Genomic DNA, 26992 nt, shown 5'->3' on the forward strand with positions numbered 1-26992 from the left:
GTGCATTTTGCATTCCAGACAGACTTTGAGAAATCAAATTGACTTGTTGAGTCAATATCTTGTTCTGAGCCAGTATGGCATTCAGAGTGTCAATCTCAAGAACTCCTTTCTTCTGACTAGTCCCATTGTTCACAGGATTCCTTTCAGAAGTGTACATGAATTGGTTATTTGCAACCATTTCAATCAATTCTTGAGCTTCTGCAGGCGTCTTCTTCAGATGAAGAGATCCTCCAGCAGAGCTATCCAAGGACATCTTAGATAGTTCAGAGAGACCATCATAGAAAATTCCTATGATGCTCCATTCAGAAAGCATGTCTGAAGGACATCTTCTGATTAATTGTTTGTATCTTTCCCAAGCTTCATAGAGGGATTCTCCATCCTTCTGTCTGAAGGTTTGGACTTCCACTCTAAGCTTACTCCATCTTTGTGGTGGAAAGAACTTTGCTAAGAAGGCATTGACTAGCTTTTCCCAAGAGTCCAGGCTTTCTTTAGGTTGAGAATCCAACCATATTCTAGCTCTGTCTCTTACAGCAAAAGGGAATAGCATCAGTCTATAGACCTCAGGGTTAACCCCATTAGTCTTGACTGTGTCACAGATTTGCAAGAATTCAGCTAAAAACTGATGAGGATCTTCCATTGGAAGTCCATGGAACTTGCAATTCTGTTGCATTAGAGAAACTAATTGAGGCTTAAGCTCAAAGTTGTTTGCTCCAATGGCAGGGATAGAGATGCTTCTCCCGTAGAAATCAGGAGTAGGTGCAGTAAAGTCACCCAGCACCTTCCTTGCATTGTTGGCATTGTTGTTGTTTTCGGCTGCCATGGGTTCTTCTTCTTTGAAGAATTTGGTCAGGTCCTCTAAAGAGAGTTGTGCTTTGGCTTCTCTTAGCTTTCTCTTCAAGGTCCTTTCGGGTTCAGGATCAGCTTCAACAAGAATGCCTTTGTCTCTGCTCCTGCTCATATGAAAGAGAAGAGAAAAAGAAAATGTGGAATCCTCTATGTCACAGTATAAGGATTCCTTGAAATGTCAGAGGAAAAGAGAAATAGAAAGAAGAAGGAGAAGAAGAATTCGAACTTTAATTAGATAAGGTTCGAATTGTGCATTAAGAAGGAGTAGTACTCCATAAATAGAAGGATGTGGGAAGGAGGGAAGAGAATTTTCGAAAATTCAATTAAAAAGATGTTGATAATTTTCGAAAATTGAAAGTGGAAAAGAAATCAAGTGATTTTTGAAAAAGATTTTTAAAATTAGAAGTCAAAGAGATTTGATTGAAACTATTTTGAAAAAGATGTGGTTAAAAAGATTTGATTGAAAAGTTATGGTTTTAAAAAGATGTGATTGAGAAGATATGATTTGAAAACCATTTTAAAAGATATGATTTGAAAACAATTTGAAAAGATATGATTTTGAAAACAAATGACTTGCCTAACAAGAAAAGATATGATTCAAACATAAAACCTTTCTCAACAGAAAAGGCAACAAATTTGAGATGTTCAATCAAATCATTAATTGTTAGTAAGTATCTTTGAAAAAGGAAAGAAATTGATTTTGAAAACATTTGATTGAAAAGAATTGATTTGAAAAAGATTTGATTTTGGAAAACTTGAAAAAAATTGATTTGAAAACAAAATCTTCCCCCTAGCACCATCCTGGCGTTAAACTCCCAGAATGGTATACATTCTGGCGTTTAACGCCCAAAATGCTACCTTTTTGGGCGTTAAACGCCCAACCAGGTACCCTGGCTGGCGTTTAAACGCCAGTCTGCCTTCTTCACTGGGCATTTTTGAATGCTCAGCTTTTTCTGTATAATTCCTCTGCAGTGTGTTCTGAATCTTCAATCCCTTGTATCATTGACTTGAAAAGACACAAATTAAAAATATTTTTGGATTTTTTTATAATAAAAATGCAACAAGAATCAAATAACAATGCATGCAAGACACCAAACTTAGCAGTTTGTATACTACTGACACTAATGAACTGAAAATGCATATGAGACACACAAAATACTCAAGTCAATAGAATTCAAAGATCAGAGCAAGTGAATCATCAAGAACATCTTGAAGATCACTAAGACATATGAATGCATGCAATTGACACCAAACTTAGGATGAGACACTAGACTCAAACAAGAAATATTTTTGAATTTTATGGTTTTGCAAATTTTTTTTTGTATTTTTCGAAAATTAAGTGGAAAAAAAAGTATCAAAATTCTTAATGAGAATTCCAGGAATCAGTGCAATGCTAGTCTAAGACTCCGGTCCAGGAATTAGACATGGCTTCACAGCCAGCCAAGCTTTCAAAGAAAGCTTCGGTCCAAAACACTAGACATGACCAAAGGTCAGCCAAGCCTTAGCAAATCATTGCTCCAAAAGCAAGATTGATACAAAATCAACAAGCTCTTGTGGTGATAAGTTGAAACCTCGGTCCAATCAGATTAGACATGGCTTCTCAGCCAGCCAGATTTCAACAAATCATCATGAAACTCTAGAATTCATCTTCAAGAATTTCGAAAAAAAAAATACCTAATCTAAGCAACAAGATGAACCGTCAGTTGTCCAGCCTGAACAATCCCGGGCAATAACACCAAAAATTTGATGTTGTTGCCGGATCTTGGCACTGATGTTACCAAAGGCTTGCTCAAAACTAGAACAATCCCCGGCAACGGCGCCAAAAACTTGGTGCGCGAAATTGTGAACTATACTTTTTCACAACTCTCATAATCCCTGGTAATGGCTCCAAAAACTTGGTGCGCTCAATACCATGGCATTACACAACTTCGCACAACTAACCAGCAAGTGCACTGGGTCGTCCAAGTAATAAACCTTACGTGAGTAAGGGTCGATCCCACGGAGATTGTTAGTATTGAAGCAAGCTATGGTCATCTTGTAAATCTTAGTCAGGCAAACTCAGATATATATGGTGATGAACGAAAATAACATAAAAGATAAAGATAGTGATACTTATGTAACTCATTGGTAGGAACTTCAGATAAGCGCATGAAGATGCCTTCCCTTCCATCTCTCTGCTTTCCTACTGTCTTCATCCAACCCTTCTTACTCCTTTCCATGGCAAGCTCGTATAGGGTCTCACTGTTGTCAGCAGCTACCTCCCATCCTCGCAGTGAAAGCTAATGCTCAATACTCTGTCACAGTACGGCCAATCACCGGTTCGGTTCCCTCCCCTACCGGAATAGAATAACTCTTTTGCGTCTGTCACTAACGCCCAGTAGGTTACAGGTTTGAAGCACGTCACAGTCATTCAGTCATTGAATCCTACTCAGAATACCACAGACAAGGTTAGACCTTCCGGATTCTCTTGAATGCTGCCATCAGTTCTTGCCTATACCACGAAGACTCTGATCTCACGGAATGGCTGGCTCGTTTGTCAGGCGAGCACTCGGTTGTCAGGCGATTAACCATGCATCGTGCAATCAGGAATCCAAGAGATATTCACTAAGCCTCAGATGCTTGTAGAACAAGAATGGTTGTCAGTCACCTTGTTCATGGGTGAGAATGGTGATGGGCGTCAATCATCACCTTCATCATGTTGAAGAACAAGTGATATCTTGGTAAAAGAACAAGTGGAATTGAATGGAAGAACAATAGTAATTGCATTAATACTCGAGGTACAGCAGAGCTCCACACCTTAATCTATGGTGTGTAGAAACTCCACCGTTGAAAATACATAAGCATAAGGTCTAGGCATGGTCGAATGGCCAGCCTCCCAATGATCTAAGAACTCAAATGTCCAAAGATGATCTAGAGATCTAAAAGTGATCAAAAGATTTTTTTTTATACAATAGTAAAAGGTCCTACTTATAAGAAACTAGTAGCCTAGGGTGTACAGAAATGAGTAAATGACATAAAAATCCTTTTCCGGGCCCACTTGGTGTGTGCTTGGGCTGAGCAATGAAGCAATTTCGTGTAGAGACTCTTCTTGGAGTTAAACGCCAGCTTTGGTGCCAGTTTGGGCGTTTAACTCCCATTTGGGTGCCAGTTCCAGCGTTTAACGCTGGGATTTCTTGAGGTGACTTTGAACGCCGGTTTGGGCCATCAAATCTTGGGCAAAGTATGGACTATTATATATTGCTGGAAAGCCCAGGATGTCTACTTTCCAACGCCGTTGAGAGCGCGCCAATTGGGCTTCTGTAGTTCCAGAAAATCCACTTCGAGTGCAGGGAGGTCAGAATCCAACAGCATCTGCAGTCCTTTTGAGTCTCAGAATCAGATTTTTGCTCAGGTCCCTCAATTTCAGCCAGAAAATACCTGAAATCACAGAAAAACACACAAACTCATAGTAAAGTCCAGAAAAGTGAATTTTAACTAAAAACTAATAAAAATATACTAAAAACTAACTAGATCATACTAAAAACATACTATAAACAATGCCAAAAAGTATACAAATTATCCGCTCATCACTGAGCTCTGATGAGATCCACGTGCTGTGAGGCTCCTTGGGCACGGAACGCTAGCTAGGAGGTTTTCTCTGGGCCAATGGATGCTCTGCTCTGCTCTTTGGGCGTTGGATGCCTGGAAGGGGGCAGGAAGCTGGCGTTGGATGCCAGTTTTAGGCCTTCTAATCCGAAGCGAAGTATAGACTATTATATATTAGATCCAGAAAAGCTCTTTCGAACGTAGGCAGTTCTGATCTAGACAGCATCTGTAGTGCTTTCTCTGTCTCTGAATCAGACTTCTGCTCTAGCTCCTTAATTTCAGCCAGAAATTACCTGAAATTCCCCAAAAACACAAAAACTCATAGTAGAATCCTAAAATGTGAATTTAACACTAAAACCTATAAAAACTCAATAAAAACTAAATAAAAACTACTAAAAACTGTATGAAAGTGATGTCAAAAAGTGTAAAAAATATCTGCTCATCATCTAGATAAAAGCTTTCTCAATATATATATATATATATATATAGAGAGAGAGAGAGAAGGAGGGAGAAAATACTTTTCTAATATCAAAACTTATTAATTTGTTTGGAAATATAGTATAGATAAACAAACACAAACAAGATAGCTTCAATTTCTTTTTTTGAAATTTAGAAGGACATAATCTTTCATAACCAAAGAAGAGAAAGAAAATACAAGCCTTAAAGTCTATAATGTTTGTAGACCACCCTTGAAACATTGGGAGTAAATGAAGTTAAACAAAATAATGCGAAGCAACAACACAACAAGGCAAGAAAAACTGAACAACAACAATCATAGAGCATAAATAAAACACCCATAACAATCGTAAATCAAAACCACAGGTGTAACACCCTACCATACAAAGTCTTATGCTTAAGTCATAATTCAGAGATGGCAAGGTATTACGACCTCTGAAATAAAAATTTAGTATATATAGTAGTGTGAAAAATGATTATAACTAGGATCCTTTGAAGAAAAAGTGCAAAGCAAAAGCGCAACTAAAAATTGTAACACTCCGACCAATAACGTACCGAATAAAGGAATAAACTAAGGTGAGATTATATATATACAAAGGAGTGCCAAAAACAGGAATATCAAAACTCAAAATCCGGTTGCGAAGATGACCGGTCTGAGCATAGCAATATATACAAGTAAATAAAATAAGAAACCCCAAGGAAATCGAAAGGAACATAAATACGGAAAACCTATTCTCCAAAATCCCCTCTAAGAGGACTCATCACAGTTTGTATTATTTAAGTAGAGATAAAAGTATCTAAGAAAAACATATAAAACCAAAACAGAGTCCCGAGAACAAAGGATCTTCGCAAATCCAAAAGCCTCCAACACGCTTCAGTGAGAAGCCTCATGTCCTGCATCTGAAAACTACAAAATTTGCAGGGGTGAGAACCAAAGGTTCTCAATACGGTAACAGTGCCCACATATCTAACATGTAATGTCGTGGAAAAGCCAAAGGCAATCCTAGAACTTCCACCAGATAAATTCAAAGCTTATAAACAGACTAAACCATAATATGGCAAATCCTTCAGACCTCCCAACCACGAGCAGGAGTATAATATGGCAAACACAGTTATGTCAAACAAGAGATATACAGATAGGGGACAGATAAGGAATTTAGACAATTAGCAAGTAATATGCAGTCAATTAGGCAATTCCAAACAATTCACATAATATGCATATGATGAATGCCTGTCCCTAATGGCTGATGATATCATCTGTTGGTTATATAGCCAACCCGACAAGTCCTGGAAGCTAACCATTGGACTGTCCCTCTGTCGTGCATCCCCAACTCGAGTTATACTCAACATAAACGTGATCATAATCATGATCCATATCCAACACCCTCAATGGTGTATATTCACGGAGGGCGAGCTTATCCGGAACTTTCACAGTATCCGGCCACACTTACGACATAGGGTCAGTAGAGTATCGAGTCTCTACCTGGAGTACATGGTGGCTAGCCACTGCTTTCACCCAGGGAAACTCGTATCTCCGATAGTGGAAGTGCAACATTCACATTTCATTCAATAGCATATATGCATTTATACTCAGCCATAATCAATAAAGGCTCCGTCGTAACTCGGCATTAACACAATCATCCGGCTCATAGTTCAATCCAGAACCAGCCAACTTATCAATAAACACAGCCCTTCGGCTTATGGCACATGCAGCACTTCTACCGCCATCCTCCGTATCTCATATAATCATCTTTGATCACCATTGATCATAATTTTTCCCCTTGCTTCATTCACAAGTTACCACATCCCATAGTTCCTTTCTCATTGCTAGGCATATCATAATGATTTAAGACATAAGGGGTGAGATTGGAGGCTTAGAAGTATGAAATTTGGCTTTTAAAACTAAAAAATCAACTTTGGGATAAAAACAGGGCCACGCGTACGCGTCCTTCACACGCACGCGTGGATGGTCACAAAGTTCATCGACGCGTATGTGACGCCAACGCGCACGCATGGATGGAAAAATAGCCAAATGACGCGTATGCGTCAGCCACACGTACGCGTGGATGCGTTTGTGCCCCACGCACAAAACTGGCACAATTCTGGCACAACTCTCGGGAAAAGGGTTGGACATTTGGTGCAATGCATCGACGTGCACGTGTGGGCCATTGACGTTAGGATTTTTGCCAGTAAAGAAGTTCATAAAAACAGTCGCGTTGTAGATATAGTCTCTAAACCGACAGAAATCCCTTCGTACAAACGTTTGGGTGTCACAAGTAACAAACCCCTTTAAAAATTGTTAACCGAGTATTCAAACCTCGGGTCGTCTTCTCAAGGAACTGCAAGGGGGTATGTTCTTATTATTGGCTATAAAGGTTGTAATCGGGGTTTAGAAGATGAGAAGCAAGTGATTTAAATGACAATTAATTTAAATGGCGATTAAAAGTAATTAATAACTGTAAAAATAACTTTTGGCAAGGTAAGAGAAATTGGAAGTCCAACTTGGTGATCTCTCTCAATAATAATGAAAGTTGTATCTAATTTCCACTTAGTCAACCTTTAAAGTAAAGGAAAATCAAGGGACTAATTAGTTGACCTTCGAATCCTATTTATTTCCTAAGAAAAAGTTGGGATTATCGAAGTTCAGTTTAATTAGCGAGATAACGATTATCAATTATGCTGAGTTTGATAACTGTTGAGTTACTGATTTCTTAACCAAGACCAAAAGAGAGAAAGTAAATTACTGGAATAAAAATATCTTCAAATCGGAAACAATGATAATTAAAAGGAACAATCATAAACTGGAATACTTCAAATATCATTAATAATAATCTGTAACATGGAATAATTCATAACTTGAATCATAAAAGTAAATAATCAATTCAAAGCTGGAATAAATAAACATAGTGAAAGGTAATCTTAAAACAAAGGAATATAAAACCTGGATCGAGAGTCACTCTTAAAAACAAAGAGAAGTCCTAAATCCTAAGAGAGAGAGGAGAGAACCTCCCTCAAAACTAAATCTAAATCATTGAAAATAAAAATGCGAGCTCTCCGTGAATGGATGCATTACCACACTTTATAACCTCTAGTCTATGCTGTCTGTACTTGGATCTGGGCCAAAAAGGGCTTCAGAAATCGCTGGGGCATATTCTATAAATTCTGATTCGTGGCCTCTGTCACGCGTCCGCGTGGGTCATGCGGTCGCGTTATTCGGAGCTTTTCTTTGCCATGCGGTCGCGTCAGTCACGCGTCCGCGTCGTATGAGTTATGCTTAAGGCGCGCGGTCGCGTCAGTCATGCGACTGTGTCGCTGCTTCTTTGCCTTTGGCACGCGATCGCGTCGTCCATGCGATCGCGTGGGTGCCAGTTTCTTTGAAGCTCCGTTTCGCATTTTCCTTCCATTTTTGTATGTTTCCTTTTCCATCCTTTAAGTCATTCAGCCTTAGAAAATCTGAAACTACTCAACACACTAATCACGGCATCGAATGGAAATAAAGGTAATTAAAATAATTAATTTTAAAGCTTAGGAAACATGTTTTTCAGATACATCACATAATAAGGAAAGGAAAGTAAAACCATGCAATTAATATGAATAAGTGGGTGAAGGATTGAATAAATCACTCAAACTAAGCACAAAATAACTCATGAAATATGGTTTTATCAACCTCCCCACACTTAAACAATAGCATGCTAAATCCAAGATGAAGATTAAGATTAGGTTAAAGTGGTGGAATGTTATGCAATGCAACCTATTCTAAATGCATCTACCTAAATGAGTCATGTAATTCCAATTTATCCACTCATATATAAAGCTTACATGTAGCCAAATTAATTCACATTCTCAAGGAGTCATATATATATATATATAGCCAACCCTCAAATAATAAAGCATTTTAGCAAATGAGATGGGAAAGAAAAATATTGTACAAACTTGCAAAACAATTAGTAATTTATGCACAGATATATGTTGATGAGTTATTGAACCCTTACTGGATTTTGTGTTTACTCTCTAGTCACTCAGTGTTTATTGGGTTTATTCACTCTACTTTTCTTTTTATTCTTACTTCATATAACTTTGTTCTTCATCTAACCAATCAACAATTATAGAGTATAGTCATACCAAAAATCATGAGGTCTTTAATTAAGGTTGTAATGGGGCCAAGGTAAAGGTAAGGATTTATGTATAGGGATAAGTGAGCTAATAAGTGAATCCTTAATTAGACTAAGATCTAACCTAACATACATATTTAATACAACAAAATTTGTTTACCTATTTTTCCATATTTTCCCACTTGTTGTTACATGCTCATGCCTCAATTCTTATTATTATTATTATTATTATTATTATTATTATTATTATTATTATTATTATTTTGCACATGGTAATTGAGTCGCTTTGATTTCTCACGAGTATGCTTCCTAAAATTTCTAAGTTATTTTATTTCTTTCAACTTTTTCTACCTTTTGTTTCTATCATCCATGTTCCCAAAAGGTTTTCCACAATTTACTCTATTTATAATTTTCTGTCTTAAGCTAACCAAGGATTCACTTGGGATTTTCTTTTGTTTTTCTGCTTAAGGCTAGTAATTTGGCTAAATAGAATAAAGGGGTTTTAAAAGGCTCAAGGGGGGCTAACAAGGGTGATGTAAAAGGTAAGCTATTTTTGGGGTAAGTGAGCTAAAATCAAATGATGGCCTCAATCATTCTTTTGGTATGTATCTACATTTTATATTCTATAGTTGGACATATAGATTAAAGCAAAGTAAAGAACATCAGAATAAAAAGAAGTGAAACACATAGGAATAAAATTATGGTTTAAATGCAACCATACAATTAAGCTCAAGACTCACAGACTGTGTGTTCTCTAACTCAAGCATCATATATCATTCATATATGTTATGCAGGTTTAGTTAAACATTCCCATTATTCTCATCAAAAAAATTATTTAGGGTGGCTTTTAAAGTTTTAATGTTCCTCCTTGATGAAATGTTGTCAGCTTAACTACATCATGTAATGCTTATATATACAAGGTTTATGGATTTAAATCTGTTATGTTCAATTTCCTAGCTTACTCCCTTTTTATATTTTTCAATTAGACTATGCTATCTTATGTTAAAAAGGGTAAACTATACTAATTAATCCACTAATAAGTTAGAATTGCAAACTAAACTAAATAACTAAAATAAACTAAATAGCTAAAATATTAACTAAAAATGCAAAATGCAGAAATAGAGTAGAAATACATCAAAGTAGCAATGTATAAGTGCTCAGAAAATAACAATAAAAAGGAAAAATACAGAAAAATATCCAAAATAAAAGAAAAAGAGATGTAGTGGTTCACCAAAATAAAAACGCCAGAGATGGTGACCTCCCCACACTTAAAATGAAGCATCGTCCCTGATGCTCAGTCAGGCCGGGTGTGAAGGGGTGTCATCACTGGTAGGGGTAGTAGCTGGAGGTGCTGTGGTGGAGGTGGGCTGAGGGTCTGGCTGCTGTAGAGGAGGTGCTGACTGGATCGGAATCTGCGGATCTGCAGCCTCAATCCGATGTGGGACCTCCTGGTGTGGGGCAGCCTGCTCTGCGCCTGCCTGCTGATGGGTCTCTGCCTGGGAATGAGTCTCCTCCTCGTGCTCATCCTCCTCCTCCTCTGATGGCTCGGATGGTGTTTCGGGCTCGAAGGGGATGTCAGCGCCCTGTCGGATCATCAGCTTCAGATGTGTATAGCGACGCTGGCTGCGACGCTCCAATCTTTCATACCGGCGCTGGTTACGGCGCTCCATCTGATCAAGTTGGCGAAAAAGGCGGTGCACTAGGCGGTATACGGGCTCTGAGGCAGGTGGAGGGGCAGTGGTGGCAGCAGGGGCAGCAGTGGATGAAGAGGGTCCAGCGGACGGTGGGGCTGTCTCATCAGTAGCAGTGAATGGTGGTGGTCTGTAGCCCAAAGCTAAGAAGTTCTTGCTGTGAGGAGTGGTGGTATGTAGCCCAAAGCTAAGAAGTTCTTGCTGTGAGGAATGATCTTCCTGCAGTCCACTGCTGGTGGTTTCTCATCGGCATCCTCCCATGGCACGTCAGCCTGACGGCCTAGCTGTGTAACCAGATAAGGAAAAGGGAGGGTGCCTCGGACATGGACCCTGGCCATATAATGATGGATGAAGCGTGGTAGATAAAGGTCCTTACCTTCCATCACACACCATAGGAGGGTGATCATGGCAGCCGGAATCTCCGTCTCATGAGTACTCGGCATCACATAGTTGCTCAAGATTTGATGCCAAAGCCGAGCCTCATCATTTAGGTACACCCTCTTGATCCCTCTGGGCATGGTGGTGTCCTGACCCATCTCCCAGGGAACAGTCGGGTCGAGAGCTATCCGGGCCTTCACAGCATCCCAATCAAAACGCAGCAGCGCATGTCCTCCTCAGCCTTTTTATAACCATCAGGCTGATCGAACTTGGCCGGGAGCTAGAGAATGTGCTCTATGGCCTCCTCAGTGACCAAAATCGGTTTTCCTCTCAGGTTCACTGCATCTAGTGTAGTAAGGTAGTAGTTGCAGTAGAATTCCCTAACCCAAGATGCATTAACCTCTGCCAGTGCTCTTTCCAGAAAGAACCATCCGCTTTGCTTGATTTGCTCAGTGGTGTACTGTCGGAGGGCTTCTGGAATCTTCAGAGTTCTCTCCAGGTATAGGTTCCTAGAGGTTGCAAATGCCGGGTACTTCAGCTCACAGTACCGGTTTGTAAATTTTGTGGGATCATTTGCAGGGAGCAGCTGGTCAGCTTTTTCCTACTGTGTAAAGTTCTTCTCCCGCCATGAAGAATCATGCATTAAGTCAATGATGGACTGGGAGGGGTCTCCTCTTTTACGCTTGCTAGTAGCCTTGCTTTTCCCTTTTCTCTATGAGGTGGATATCCTGGAAAACAGAAAACCAGGGGCAATTAAACAAAGAAACTCAAAGCGGCAAAGGAGAATGAGAATGAGGTAAATGAGTTAGGTAAAGGTGTATTAAGGAATGTAAAGCAGTTTAAAAGTGTGAAAGGAATAATGTACAATCCAAAATGTATCAAAATTCAAGTTATATAGAAAAACAATCAATATGCCATGGATAGAAAGTTAGGGGAAAGTGGAAAGTCAGAAAAGGGATTTCAAAAGAAATTAGTATGGTTAGAATTTGAAAAAGGAAGTTAGGAGTTAAAATTAGTGAGTCAGTAAAAAGTGGGTTAAGGTAAGTGGCATAAAGAAAATATTCCATGTAACCAGGATTCACAGGTATGAATAGAAGTAACTCATAACCAAATAAGGAAAACAATCGGATGCTGATTCAAAGAGATATAAAGAAGAATTGGAATTAGAAAATCACACATGCAGTTGAAAAACCAGGAAATCTAAAGGATAACAAAGCATGCCTAAGCACTCATGAAATGGTCCGGGTAAAGCAGAGTTCAATTTGCCAAACCAAAACATGAATGAAAATATTTTATAGAAATTTGGGCAGCATTCCGGCTAAATATGGATTATCCCGGAAAATAAACAGCAATCAAAGCAGTTCATATGAATTAAAAAGTCAAGCTGCAGGTACATATAGATAATATAAACATGAAAATTCAATGTAAAGAGCAGCAAGATACAAGAAATACAGCATATGAACAAGATATCAGCAACATCATATATGCAAATATGATAAAACAGAAGCAAGAACAGTGCAAATAAACAGACCTAAATCCACTAACCATAGTCTAAACAACCTAACAACCTAAAATCCACTACAACATGCATATCTAGCTAGCCTAAACATGAACATAAACGAAAAAGAAAATAAGAAAAACAACGAACGGATAAAAAGAGTGCGTGCTGCGGAACCTGGGAAGCGAAAGAAGTAGAACGGGACGGAAAAGTGGCTGGGTGGTGGCGGCGGTGGCTTCCGGTGCGGTGGAGGGCACGGCGGCGCGGAGGGGCAGTGGTTAGGGAGGGGAAAAGGGAGGAGGTGGTGGACGGCGGCGGCGGTGTGTGGTGGCGCGGAGGGGGGCAGTAACGGAGGAGGGGGTGAAGGGGAAGAAAGAAGAAGAAAGGAAGGGGGAAAAAAAGGGGGTTGGGTGGCAACTGTGGGTGGACGCCGATGGTTGGGCGGTGGGGGAGGTGGCGGCGAGGGTGGCTGAGTGGTGGTTGAGGGTTGAGGGAAGAGAGAGGGGGAAGAAGATTGGGGGGGTAGGCTGCGCGAATTGGGGTTTCGCGTGACCTGGGAGAGTTATATTTTGAAATCCACGCGGCCGCGTGGGGCACGCGGTCGCGTGGTGGGGGTGAAAATGGGGGTGATGCGATCGCATGGGTCGTGCGATCGCGTCGCTGGAAGTTGTGCTAAACGCACGACTCCAGCGTTGTTTCAACGCAACTCTCTGTCTCTTTCGAGGTTGTAGTGCAATCCATGCGACGCGATCGCGTTGCTCACGCGGTCACGTGGGATATTGTTTTTGCAAATGACGCGATTGCATAGGGCATGCGATCGCGTGGGCCAATTTGTGCAAAACGCACAGGGGCCGCACGATTCCAGCCTAACTTTCTGGACGTTGGATTTTTACGCCGATCTTCAGGTCACGCGGCCGCGTGGGTCACGCGGTCGCGTGGGTTGTGTTTTCGCAATAGGACGCAATCGCATGGGGCATGCGATCGCGTCGTACACCCTTTTTTTGTGCATGAACAATGCAGAATACAGTGATTAATATGAGTGCTATGCATGATTCCAAGTTCACTAAAGTAAAATTAAAAGGAAATAAAAATAAAAACAAACAACGTAAAATAAACTGAAAAGGAAACGACCATACCATGGTGGGTTGTCTCCCACCTAGCACTTTTAGTTAAAGTCCTTAAGTTGGACATTAGAGGAGCTTCCAGTTATGGTGGCTTATGCTTAAATTCGTCCAAAAATCTCCACCAGTGCTTGGAATGCCAATAGCCTCCGGGGTCCCAAACTAGGCATGTGAAGCTTCTGAGCAGCTTCAAACAGATTTTTAGGTTCCCGGGGTGATAAATGTCAGAATAAACTCCAGGATTCCAAGCCTTGCTTTTAAATCCGCCTCCGTCTTGATCTACCTGTTTCCATCCGGGCGGTTTAAAGAGTAGAATCTCACCATGGTAACCAAACGTTCTCCGTGATCCATGTAATTGAGCACGATACCAATCCGTATACTTCGAGGTGAAGCGTGGAACTTTATTGAACCTTGTGCACCAGCTCTGAGTACGAGCCATTTCCTTCTTACTCTTAAAGCCGCAGAGAGCTCTAAGTTGGCCATCTGTTTCAAGTAAACTATATTCAAGTGAATAAGCAAAGTTATAAGTTAAGTATTGTACCCACTTGAAGCTTGTATTAGGTGGTAGTGGCCTTTTGATAGGTGTTTCGGGTGGTTCTGTAAGTTCTACTCCCTTATGCTCTTCTGTGAATTCTTCCATACCCTTGCAAGAGTCCTCAATTGTATCTGTGTCCTGGTCGAAGTCTCCTATATCTTCCTCATCACTTGAGTCATAGATTGGAGGTTGAGAGAAGTCTACCACCGCATCATCTTCGCATTCACTTGGGGAAGATTCTTCGATCTCAGAGAATTCTTTTGCGGATGCAAGTTCATTACCAAGAGAACTAGACTTGTGGCTGTCATCATTAAGGGAATTTGCTTCTTGGATTATTCCATCTGATTCTTCATAAACGACTTGCCTTGGGGATTGTGTACCATCCTCCTCAGCATTAATTGTAACGTCCCTGACGGAGTTCTCCTTAGTTCTGGATTCCCATGGAGATTCAGCATCTCCTAGATCCTCAACCAACTCTTCTTCTTGGACAATGACAGCTTCTTCTATTTGTTCTAGTACGAATTCATTCTTTGCCTTGTCCATTGGAGTTTCTGGTATCTCTTTCATGCTTTGTTCTTCATTAGACTGTCCACATGGGGCTATGGCTGATTCTTGTGTATCTGAGCACCTAGAAATCCATTGAATTATTGCTTGCTCCAGTTGTTGAATGGTTGTTTGAAGATTATCTACTGTGTCCTTTAGGCAAACCTCTGCTTCTCGGGTTGCTGGACTTGGACATGATACAAAATAGGATGGTAGTGATTGGGAGTGATTGGGTTGGTATTGGGGTAAGGAAGGATCATATGGTGGCGAATGGTGAAAAGAAGCTTGTGAGTGTGGTGGTTCGAGGTTATTTTGAGAGGGTGGCCTATATGCACGGGGTGGGGCTTGTTGGTAGTTACAAGGTTGTCCACCGTATCTTTCAGCTGGGTATGCATTGTAGAATGGTCTTTGTCCAGGATATCTCGGAGGGTGCTGTTGCCTAAAGGGTTGATTAGATCCTCTTGGCTCCATCCATCCTTGATTGGTCTGACCTTGATGCATATTCCTGCTATAACTTCTATTTCCTTCAACAAAGTTAGAACCAAAGTCAAAGCGAGAGGGGTGAGAGTTCATGGTAGCAAATAAAATTAAAAAGGAAAATTAAAAATAAATAAACAAAAAAAAGAAAAATATTTACAATAACTAATAATAAGGCACACGTTAGTAGTTCCCCGGCAACGGCGCCATTTTGACGTTAGGATTTTTGCCAGTAAAGAAGTTCATAAAAACAGTCGCGTTGTAGATATAGTCTCTAAACCAATAGAAATCCCTTCGTACAAACGTTTGGGTGTCACAAGTAACAAACCCCTTTAAAAATTGTTAACCGAGTATTCAAACCTCGAGTCGTCTTCTCAAGGAACTGCAAGGGGGTATGTTCTTATTATTGGCTATAAAGGTTGTAATCGGGGTTTAGAAGATGAGAAGCAAGTGATTTAAATGACAATTAATTTAAATGGTGATTAAAAGTAATTAATAACTGTAAAAACAACTTTTGGCAAGGTAAGAGAAATTGGAAGTCCAACTTGGTGATCTCTCTCAATAATAATGAAAGTTGTATCTAATTTCCACTTAGTCAACCTTTAAAGTAAAGGAGAGTCAAGGGACTAATTAGTTGACCTTCGAATCCTATTTATTTCCTAAGAAAAAGTTGGGATTATCAAAGTTCAGTTTAATTAGCGAGATAACGATTATCAATTATGCTGAGTTTGATAACTGTTGAGTTACTAATTTCTTAACCAAGACCAAAAGAGAGAAAGTAAATTACTGGAATAAAAATATCTTCAAATCGGAAACAATGATAATTAAAAGGAACAATCATAAACTGGAATACTTCAAATATCATTAATAATAATCTGTAACATGGAATAATTCATAACTTGAATCATAAAAGTAAATAATCAATTCAAAGCTGGAATAAATAAACATAGTGAAAGGTAATCTTAAAACAAAGGAATATAAAACCTGGATCGATAGTCACTCTTAAAAACAAAGAGAAGTCCTAAATCCAAAGAGAGAGAGGAGAGAACCTCCCTCAGAACTAAATCTAAATCATTGAAAATAAAAATGCGAGCTCTCCCTGAATGGATGCATTCCCACACTTTATAACCTCTAGTCTATGCTGTCTATACTTGGATCTGGGCCAAAAAGGGCTTCAGAAATCGCTGGGGCGTATTCTGTAAATTCTGATTCGTGTCCTCTGTTACGCGTCCGCGTGGGTCACGCGGTCGCGTTATTTGGAGCTTTTCTTTGCCACGCGGTCGCGTCAGTCACGCGTCCGCGTCGTATGAGTTATGCTTAAGGCGCGCGGTCGCGTCAGTCATGCGACCGCGTCGCTGCTTCTTTGCCTTTGGCACGCGATCACGTCGTCCATGCGATCGCGTGGGTGCCAGTTTCTTTGAAGCTCCGTTTTGCATTTTCCTTCCATTTTTGTATGTTTCCTTTTCCATCCTTTAAGTCATTCAGCCTTAGAAAATCTGAAACTACTCAACACACTAATCACGGCATCGAATCGAAATAAAGGTAATTAAAATAATTAATTTTAAAGCTTAGGAAACATGTTTTTCACATACATCACATAATAGGAAAGGAAAGTAAAACCATGCAATTAATATGAATAAGTGGGTGAAGGATTGAATAAATCACTCAAACTAAGCACAAAATAACTCATGAAATATGGGTTTATCAGCCATGCGCATGCTTGGATGGCGCGTTTCTGAAAAACGACGTGTACGCATTAGGCACGCCTACGCATGGGGGTATTCTGCTAAAAACTTTTTCTAAGTTAAAAGCTGCAAAATTCACAAATTAAACCCCCAACCTTCCAACGGACATAACTTCTTCATTTTAAATCATTTTTTCCCGTTCTTCGAACTGATGAACATCCTAGATCCAATTTCATTTCTAAACAAGTTTGGCACAAAACGAGGATCCGGAGTCCAAGTTATGCTCTGTTAAAGTATGCCCAAAAACCACATTTTCATACAAACCACAAAGTGCTATTTTCAAAACAAGCCATCTTCGTCCCTTTTCAAAATCAACCAAAACTTACCAATTTCATCCCTTTTTGAAATCAATCAAAATATACCAAAATCATCCTCAAGCCTCCTCAACTCATACGTTAACATTTTCATCAAATTCACAACCACCATACAACCATTTTAGCCCATCTCAATCAAATGGCTAAAATCCAAACAAATTAACATGTCATACATCATCCCTTGTCCCAATTTCCAATAATACCATTTCTAATCAACCATCATTATACATAATCAATATCACACTCACCATCAACATGGTTTCACCCACAAAGTAAAAGATGTTTTCTCTTGATCCCTTAGATTAACTACTATCTGGTTGTAGCCAGAGTAGCCATCCAAGAAGCAGTAGTAAGCATGCCCAGCAAGTCTTTCCAGCATTTGGTCCATGAAGGGAAGTGGAAAATGACTTTTTCTAGTGGCTTCATTGAGCTTTCTCTAATTAATACACATTCTCCATCCAGTGACAGTTCTTGTAGGGATGAGCTCTTCCTTTCATTGGGCACTACAGTGATGCCTTCTTTCTTGGGAGCCACTTAAACGGAGCTCACCCATGGGCTATCCGAAATTGGGTAAATTACCCCTCCCTGCCATAGCTTCATGACTTCCTTCTGCACCACCTCTTTCATGACTTAATTCAGCCTCCTTTGGGGTTGAATGGAGGGTTTGGCATCATCTTCCAACAATATCTTATGCATGTATATGGATGAACTGATTCCCTTTAAGTCAGCAAGGGTCCATTCAATGTCATCTTTATGTGTTTGCAACACTTTGATTAATTCTTCCTCCTGTTCTTTGCTAAGAGATGAATTTATGATCACTGGGTAACTTTCATTGTTTCCCAAGTATGCATATTTAAGGGTGGATGGTAACGATTTCAGTTTAAGCTTAGGTGCTTCTTTTTCTTCATTCTTCTCTTCTGATGTGCGCTGGATAAGAACTTCGACTGCTGCAGCCTCTTCGTTTGATGTGGGGTCCTCTCCTAATATTTCCTCAATTTCTTCCTCCTCATGGGTCACTTGTACTAAGACTTCCACTGAATCCAACCTCATGCATTCTCCTAGTGATTCCCGTGGGTAGCTCAAGGCTTTAAACACATTGAATACCATTTTTTCATCATGTAACCTAAGGGTAAGTTCACCCTTTTGGACATCTATGATGGCTCCGGTAGTAGCTAAGAATGGCCTTCCCAAAATAATTGAGGCTTTGGCTTCTTCCTCCATATCCAACACTACAAAGTCTGATGGGAAGATGAAATATCCCACCTTTACTAACAAGTCTTCCACTACTCCTTGGGGAAACTTGAATGATCGGTTTGCCAATTGAAGGGCCATTCTTGTTGGTTTAGCCTCCTCAATCCTCATTCTTATTATCGTTACTAAGGACATCAGATTTATGCTGGCTCCCAAAGCACATAAGGCTTTTTCCACTGTGATTTCTCCTATGATACAGGGGATTTGGAAGCTCCCAGGGTCCTTCAATTTCTGGGGTAGCTTGTATTGAATGACAGCACTACATTCCTCAGTTAGCACAACAGTCTCATCATTCTTCCAACTTCTCTTCTTGGTCATCAATTCCTTTAAGAACATAGCATAGAGCGGCATCTGCTCTATTGCCTCAACAAAGGGTATGTTAATCTGTAGTCTCTTAAAAAACTTCCAAGAATCGTGAGAATTGGCTATCATTTCCACTCTTTTTCAATCGTTGAGGGTACGGAGCTTTTGGAATATATGGCTTCAATACTTCTTCTTCTTGATGTGAGTTGGGAGCAGGAGCTCGTGCTTCCTTTTGTCTTTCTTTATTTTCATCCGTTTTCTTCTCTTGTGTTTCCTTTGATGTCTCCTTCAATTCTCTTCCACTCCTAAGTGTGATAGCCTTACATTCCTCCTTTGGGTTTGCATTAGTGTTGTTACAAAGGCTGTGGTTTGGAACTTGCCTGAATAGGTAGCTAATCTGTGTCTCAAGCTTCTTGATAGCTGCATCCTGATTTTGCATGTTGGATCGCACTTCCTCCCAGAACGCTCTACTGTCCTGAACTTCCTTGCATATGTCTTCAAGCAGAGTCTCAATCCTGAAGAGCCTATCTTCAGATGACGATGGTGAGTTGAGGTTAGAGGGTTGAGAATGGCCATTTTGGGTCTGATATGGATGTTGGGAAGAGTTGTTGGGTGGGTGTTGATATGGCCTTTGAGTTGAATGTTGATAGGCTGCATTGTTGTTTTGGTTGGGGTTGCGATGCCTCTGATCTTGGCCTTGGTCTTGCTGGTTTCCCCACCCAAAATTTGGGTGGTTCTTCTAACCAGGATTGTAAGTCTTGGAGTATAGATCGTAGGACTGTCTGGATGAGTTTCCAACATAATTTGCTTGTTCCCAGTCACCTCCTTCCTCTGTATTCACTCTTTCTTGAGCTGGTGGTGAGGTGGTGACTGCTGCAACTTGATTCCTTTCCATATGCTTGGTAAGGGCAGCCAATTGCTTAGTAATCATCTTGTTTTGAGCTAGCAATGCACCCATATGACTTAGCTCCATTACTCCTCGGTTGTTGCTCCTATCAGATGCATAGAAAAACTCATTGTTGGCCATAGTTTCTATGATGTCTATGGCTTCTTCAATTGTCTTCTTCTTGTTTAGAGATCCCCCTGAAGAATGATCCAATGCCTTCTTTGATTCATAGGACAAGCCTTCATAGAAAATATGTAGCTGCGCCCATTCATTGAACATGTCTGGTGGGCACCTTCTTGTCAAGTCTTTGTATCTCTCCCATGCTTCATAGAGAGTTTCACCATCTTGTTGCCTGAATGTTTAGACCTCAGCCCTTAATCTATTGACTATTTGAGGAGGATAGAATATCGCTAAGAACTTGCTCACCATATTTTCCCAAGTCGTCAGACTCTCCCTTGGAAAGGATTCTAGCCATTTAGATGCTTTGTCCCTAAGAGAGAAGGGGAACAAGAGCAATCTATAAGTGTCGGGATGAACACCATTTGACTTCACAGTATCACATATTCTTAGGAAAGTGGTTAAGTGTTGATTAGGGTCTTCTTGGGTGCCTCCTCCAAATGAGCAACTATTCTGAACAAGGATAATGAGTTGAGGTTTCAATTCAAAGTTATTGGCATGTATGGTTGGTTTTTGGATGTTACTTCCATATTTTCCGGGATTTGAATTAATGTAAGAGCCTAGAACTCTTCTCTCCTGCCCAGCATGGTTTGCTGCACCATTTCTGGCATGGTTATGTGTCTCCTCTTCATGGTAGTTCTCCATATTCTCCTCCATGTCTATCTCTAAGTTATCGTCTTCTTCCTCTGCACCAACAACCTTCCTCCCTCTTGCTTCCCTCCTTAATCTAAGGAAGGTCCTCTTAGGTTCAGATTCAAAGGAGGTTGAAGCTCCTCTTCTTCTACCTGTCATACAATCAGTAGATCACACAAGCAAGAGAAAAGTGAAGAAATCACTCTTGTTAAGATTACTATTAGTGTGAGTGACGCAATTTATCAAACAGTTAGTGGATTAGTTGAACAGGAATGTAAATAACTAAGGAAATAAACAAAAGAGAATAATAAAAGAAAATAGCTAATACTGGAAGTAAATACCAGAAAGCATTTCTAGCATGATCTATTTATTCCTCTTCCAAGGTTCCGAGGAGATCCAATTATGGAGAGCCTCTTTTCCAAGATGACTAACCAATTGGATGAAGATCGAAAGCTTTCTAGTAAAATCAATTGAAAAGAAAGAGGAAGAAGAATGAAAACTACAATTGATCCATCAAATTACAACAGAGCTCCCTAACCCAATGAAAATGGGTTTAGTTGTTCATAACTCTGGAAATGGAAAGCATAAATGAAGAGTGCATTGTAAATTTGCAGAGAAAGTAAATATACAGAGTGTTTACAATTTCTTGGATCCTCCAGATCCCAACTTCAATCCCCTTTTAGTTCAAAACTACTCCTATATATACTACTCCTCTGATCTTCTATCAGCTCTGCAAGTCTTGGATATGGGCCTTTGATCTTTAGTTGAAGCAGCTACAGTCTTCAGTGGACTTAGCTTTGCTTGTAGAAAGAAGTTGAGTCAGGCATGTTTTGCATTTAGTCAAGGCGTTAGTGGTGTTAACGTTAAGTATAAATTCTGGCTCGAAGATGTTAGTGACACTAACTTTGTCACTAACGTCCCAACCCCTTTTAGCTATATTAACTCTAACGTTAATGGCACTAACGTGACCACTAATGTAGCCTTTCCTAACCTTCGATAGCGTTATTGGTGCTAACATCGCCAATAATGCTACAACCTTGCTTTTCTCCCATGTTAATGGTCCACGTTAGTGATACTAACGTAGCCATCAACGTAGGCATGCCATGACACGAAGATGTTACTGACACTAACTTTGTCACTGACGTTACAAAACTCCTTCCCTTCCACGTTAGTGCTCACGTTAATGGCATTAACATGGCCACTAACATGGGCATACTGGCCATCTCCAACATTAGTGACTGGTGCACGGAATTACAATCACACTTTTCACAACTCCGTACAACTAACCAGTAGGTGTACTGGGTCATCCAAGTAATAAAACCTTACGCGAGTAAGGGTCGATCCCACAGAGATTGTCGGCTTGAAGCAAGCTATGGTCATCTTGTAAATCTTAGTCAGGTAGATTCAAATAGTTATGAGGTTTTGATAATTAAAAGATAAATAAAATGGAAAATAATATAGAGATACTTATGTAATTCATTGGTGGGAATTTCAGATAAGCGTTTGGAGATGCTTTGTTGCTTTTGAACCTCTGCTTTTCTATTGTCTTCATCCAATCATGCGTGCTCTCTTCCATGGCTAGCTGTTTGATCCTCTCAGTGAAAATGGTCCAGCTACGGTTTCTGCACAGCTAATCAACTGTCAGATTTCTCGTCTCGGATGAAAAATACCAGGCACAGCTACCGCAGGGCTAATCATCTGTCGATTTTCACTTATGTCGGAATATGATCCCTTGATCCTTTTGCACACTGTCACTGTGCCCAACAGTCGCGAGTTTGAAGCTCATCCTCGAGCAAAAGAAGAAAGAAAGAAGGAGAAGAAGAAGAAATGGAGGAAATAGAGGTGTGTGAAGGGTTCGGCCAAGGGGGTAGGAAGTGTTGGTGATGTGTGAAAATGAAGAAGTGTAGAGGGTTATTTATAGGGTAAGGGAGATAGGGAATCCGTGTGAGAAGGGGTGGGTTTCGGAGGGAAATGGTTTTGAATTTGAATGGTGAGGTAGGTGGGGTTTATTTTGGGAAGAGGGTAGGATTTATAGGTGAATGGTGTTTGAAGAGTGTTATGGAAAGGTGTAAAGAGGAATGAGAGTGAGTTGGGGTAGGTAGGGATCCTGTGGGGTCCACAGATCCTGAGGTGTCAAGGATTTCTCATCCTTGCACCCTTCTGGCATTTACACACCCTCTGTGTGGCATTTCTAGCGTTAAACGCTAGGCTGATGCCCCTTTCTGGCGTTAAACACCAGTTTGGCTGCCAGTTCTGGCATTTAACGCCCAGAATGCTGCCAGACTGGGCGTTTAACGCCCAGAATGCTGCCAGACTGGGTGTTAAATGGCCATTCTGCTATCCTTACTGGCGTTTAAATGCTAGTAAGCTCATCCTCCAGGTGTGCTATTTTTAATGCTATTTTTGATTCCGCTTTAATTCTGCAGCTATTTTTGTGACTTACATGATCATCAACCTAAAGAAAACATATACCAACAATGGAGAATAAAATAAAAAAAGTAATTAATATAGATAAATCAAATTGAGTTGCCTCCCAATAAGCGCTTTTTTAATGTCAATAGCTTGACAGAAAACTCTTACAGAGCTTCACAGATGCTCAGAGCATGGTTGTGGCCTCCCAACACCAAACTTAGAAGTTGAGTGTGGGGGCTCTGTCTGACTCTATATTGAGAGAAGCTTTTCCTACTTCTTTTCCATGTTTACAGAAGAAGATTCTTGAGTCTTAAACACAAGGTAGTCCTCATTCAATTGAAGGACTAACTCTCTTCTGTCCACATCAATCACAGCCCTTGCTGTGGCTAGGAAGGGTCTTCTAATAATGATGGATTCATCCTCGTCCTTCCCAGTGTCTAGGATTATGAAGTCAGCAAGGACGTAAAGGCCTTCAATCTTCACTTAGACATCCTCTACAAGTCTATAAGCCTATTTCATTGATTTGTCTGCCATCTCTAGTGAGATTCTTACAGCTTGTACCTCAAAGATCCCTAGTTTCTCCATTATAGAGAGTGGCATGAGGTTGATACCTGACCCCAGGTCACACAGAGCCTTGTCAATGGTCATGGTGCCTATGGTGCAAGGTATTAAGAACTTTTCGGGATCCAGTTTCTTTTGAGGCAATGTCTGCTGAATCCATGTATTCAGTTCATTGATGAGCAATAGAGGTTCGCCCTCCCAAGTCTCATTACCAAATAACTTGGTATTCAGCTTCATGATTGCTCCTAGATACTGAGCAAATTGCTCTTCAACAGTGTCTTCGTCCTCTTCAGAGGAAGAATATTCATTAGAGCTCATGAATGACAATAGTAAGTTCAGTGGAATTTCTATGGTCTCAGTATGAGCCTCAGATTCCTTTGGTTCCTCAATAGAGAACTTCTTATTGGTCAGTGGACGTCCCTTGAGGTCTTCCTCACTGGGAATCACTGCCTTTTCACTCTCTCTAGGTTCAGCCATTTTGGTTATAGTTATAGCCTTGCACTCTCTTTTGGGATTCTCTTCTGTATTGCTTGGGAGTGTACTAGGAGGAGTTTCAGTAACTCTTTTACTCAGCTGACCCACTTGTGCCTCCAAATTTCTGATGGAAGACCTTGTTTCATTCATGAAACTGAGAGTGGTCTTAGATAGATCAGAGACTATGTTTGCTAAGCCAGAGAGGCTCTGCTCAGAATTCTCTATCTGTTGCTGAGAAGATGATGGAAAAGGTTTGCTATTGCCAAACCTATTTCTTCCACCATTATTATTGTTAAAGCCTTGTTGAGGCTTCTGTTGATCCTTCCATGAGAAATTTGGATGATTCTTCCATGAATGATTATAGGTGTTTCCATAGGATTCTCCCATGTAATTTACCTCTTCCATTGTAGGATTTTCAGGGTCATAAGCTTCTCCTTCAGAGGAGGCTTCTTTAGCACTACTGGATGCAGCTTGCAATCCAGTCAGATTCTGAGAAATCACATTGACTTGCTGAGTCAATATTTTGTTCTGAGCCAATATGGCATTCAGAGTATCAATCTCAAGAACTCCTTTCTTCTGAGTCATCCCATTATTCACAGGATTTCTTTCAGAAGTGTACATGAACTGGTTATTTGCAACCATCTCAATGAGTTCCTGGGCTTCTGCAGGGGTTTTCAGATGAAGAGATCTACCAGCAGAATGGTCCAATGACATCTTAGATAATTCAGACAGACCATCATAGAATATGCATATGATGTTCCATTTTGGAAGCATGTTAGGAGGACACTTTTTGGTTAATTGCTTATATCTTTCCCAAGCTTTATAGAGGGATTCACCTTCAGTTTGTTTGAAGGTTTGGACTTCCACTCTAAGCTTGCTCATCTTTTGAGGTGGAAAGAATTTGGTCAAGAAAGCATTGACCAACTTGTACCAAGAGTTCAGGCTTTCTCTAGGTTGTGAGTCCAACCATATCCTAGCTCTATCTCTTACAGCAAAGGGGAAAAGCATAAGTATGTAGACCTCGAGATCAACCCCATTGGTCTTGACAGTATCACAAATCTGCAAGAATTCAGCTAAGAACTAATGAGGATCTTCCGATGGAAGTCCATGAAACTTGCAATTCGCCTGCTATAGAGAAACTAATTGGGGCTTAAGCTCAAAATTGTTTGCTCCAATGTCAGGAATTGAGATGCTTCTTCCATAGAAGTTGGAAGTTGGTGCAGTATAGTCACCAAGCATCTTCCTTGCATCTCTAGCATTGTTGTTGGGTTCAGCTGCCATGTCTACTTCTTTTTTGAAATTCTCTATAAGGTCCTCTCCGGAGTGTTGTGCTTTATCTTCTCTTAGCTTCTTCTTCAGAGTCCTTTCAGGTTCAGGATCAGCTTCAACACGAATATTTTTATGCCTGTTTCTGCTCATATGAAAAAGAAGAGAACAAAAGGGAGTAGTGGAATCCTCTATGTCACAGTATAGAGATTCCTTGATGTGTCAAAAGAAAGAAGAATAAAGGAATGAGGTAGATAAAGAATAAGAAGAATTCGAACACAAAGGGAGAGAGAAGGTTGATGGCACGGATACCGTCGGTAAGGAAATTCACAAGATTTTTGCGTTGCAAGTATAGCCCTCAACCGACAAATAATCTGTGAATCAAATTTCAAAGGAATTTGTTGTCACAAGTTCAACCCCAATAAAAGTAACCAAAGTATTTAAACCTCGGGTCGTCTCACAAGGAATGGGCAAACATGTGCATCAACATTGGTTAGAATTCCGGGGTTGCAAGTCATGAGCAAGAAATTAAACTAGGAATCTTAACAAGCAAGTAATCTTGAAATGCAAGAAGCTAATTCAAATAACTAAAGTAAGAAGTGAGCAATTCCAAACTAATAAGATAACATCCAATATAATTCTACTCTAAAACCAAACAAATAACTATACTAAGACAAAGCAATTGGGATTTTTTTTGGGTTTTCAAATACAAATGATAAAAGCAACTCTTGGCTAGACATGGGAATTGGGGTCACTATCCTTATCCAATAACCATCTCTTGACAATTATGAGGAACCAAACTCATTAAGTCTACTTCTATACTTGAAGTATAATAAATGGTTTAGTCAATGTCAACCCATAAGGTCCAACCTAACTACTAATTGACTTAGTAGTAGACTAGTGTCAATGGTTATCAAATTGACCACTAAGGGCTCCCAAATCATCAAATCCATTAGACCCAATGACTCAAGTTTATCCAATTCCCTTAGCCTAGGCCAAAAGTAAAGAGAACTACCCCATAATCAAGTAAAACATTTCATCAAACACATGGTGAGCATTACTAAAAGATATATTCAAATTGCAATTAAATTGAAATTAACAAGTACCCACTAACAATTATCAACATACAATCACTCAAACACACAATTAATCATGAAAATCATCAATGTAACATTAACAATTTAAGATTCACAAGATTCATGGAATGGGTATAAAATGACAATTGGCAAGAATACATAAAACTAAGACAAGATCTAAACAAAATTATACTAAGAAATTCAAATTAAGCAATTGAAACTAGTAATTAACAAGATCCAATTCAGAATTCAACAAGGGAGGATTAAATCAAAGCTAGATCTAGAGAGGAACAAGGGTTTCTCTCTCTAGAAGAACAAAAACCAAAAACTAGCTAAAATTTTTGTGTCTTAGTGTGAATGAATGATCCCCCCTTTCCCCCTAGCATCCTTGGGTCCTTTTCCATGCAGAACTAGCTTGAATTTGGGCCTCTTGAGCCTCAGAAATCGCTAGGCACGATTTCCTTTAATGAGGTCACGTGCAGCTTGTCATGCGTACGCGCCATGAGTGCGTGCGTGCCGTGTATGCACTCGCACCGGTGTGGAAGTTTCCAAAATCCAAATCTTCACGTTCCTTCCTCTTATGCATGCTTCTTTTCTCTCTTCTAGGCCATTCTTGCCCTATAAATTTTGAAATCACTCAACAAACACGTCA

The 26992-nt window shown here is 40.1% G+C and overlaps 3 protein-coding genes and 2 non-coding genes across 5 annotated transcripts; 2 read left to right on the top strand and 3 right to left on the bottom strand.

Annotated features, from left to right (window-relative positions):
• Positions 1-307: 307 nt before the first annotated feature.
• LOC130938258 (small nucleolar RNA R71) lies at positions 308-415 on the top strand. Its single transcript, XR_009069430.1, has one exon. It is a non-coding gene; the product is annotated as a small nucleolar RNA R71 (small nucleolar RNA).
• Positions 416-10297: 9882 nt separating this feature from the next.
• On the bottom strand, positions 10298-14789 carry LOC130934072 (uncharacterized). Its single transcript, XM_057863662.1, has 3 exons — positions 14698-14789; positions 14233-14652; positions 10298-10847 (listed from the first exon to the last, which is right to left on the bottom strand). The coding sequence occupies exons 1-3, from the start codon at positions 14787-14789 to the stop codon at positions 10298-10300; spliced, it is 1062 nt and encodes a 353-aa protein (XP_057719645.1).
• Positions 14790-17931: 3142 nt separating this feature from the next.
• LOC130934073 (uncharacterized) lies at positions 17932-18903 on the bottom strand. Its single transcript, XM_057863663.1, has one exon. It carries the CDS (start codon positions 18901-18903, stop codon positions 17932-17934), a length of 972 nt encoding a protein of 323 aa, XP_057719646.1.
• A 43-nt stretch (positions 18904-18946) lies between these two features.
• Positions 18947-20020, bottom strand: LOC130934074 (uncharacterized). The gene is made up of 2 exons (XM_057863664.1): positions 19600-20020; positions 18947-19506 (listed from the first exon to the last, which is right to left on the bottom strand). The coding sequence occupies exons 1-2, from the start codon at positions 20018-20020 to the stop codon at positions 18947-18949; spliced, it is 981 nt and encodes a 326-aa protein (XP_057719647.1).
• Positions 20021-24766: 4746 nt separating this feature from the next.
• LOC130938324 (small nucleolar RNA R71) lies at positions 24767-24874 on the top strand. Its single transcript, XR_009069494.1, has one exon. It is a non-coding gene; the product is annotated as a small nucleolar RNA R71 (small nucleolar RNA).
• The last annotated feature ends 2118 nt before the right edge of the window (positions 24875-26992 follow it).

The sequence above is a fragment of the Arachis stenosperma genome, chromosome 6 (assembly GCF_014773155.1).
Source record: "Arachis stenosperma cultivar V10309 chromosome 6, arast.V10309.gnm1.PFL2, whole genome shotgun sequence".
Lineage (NCBI taxonomy): Eukaryota > Viridiplantae > Streptophyta > Magnoliopsida > Fabales > Fabaceae > Arachis > Arachis stenosperma.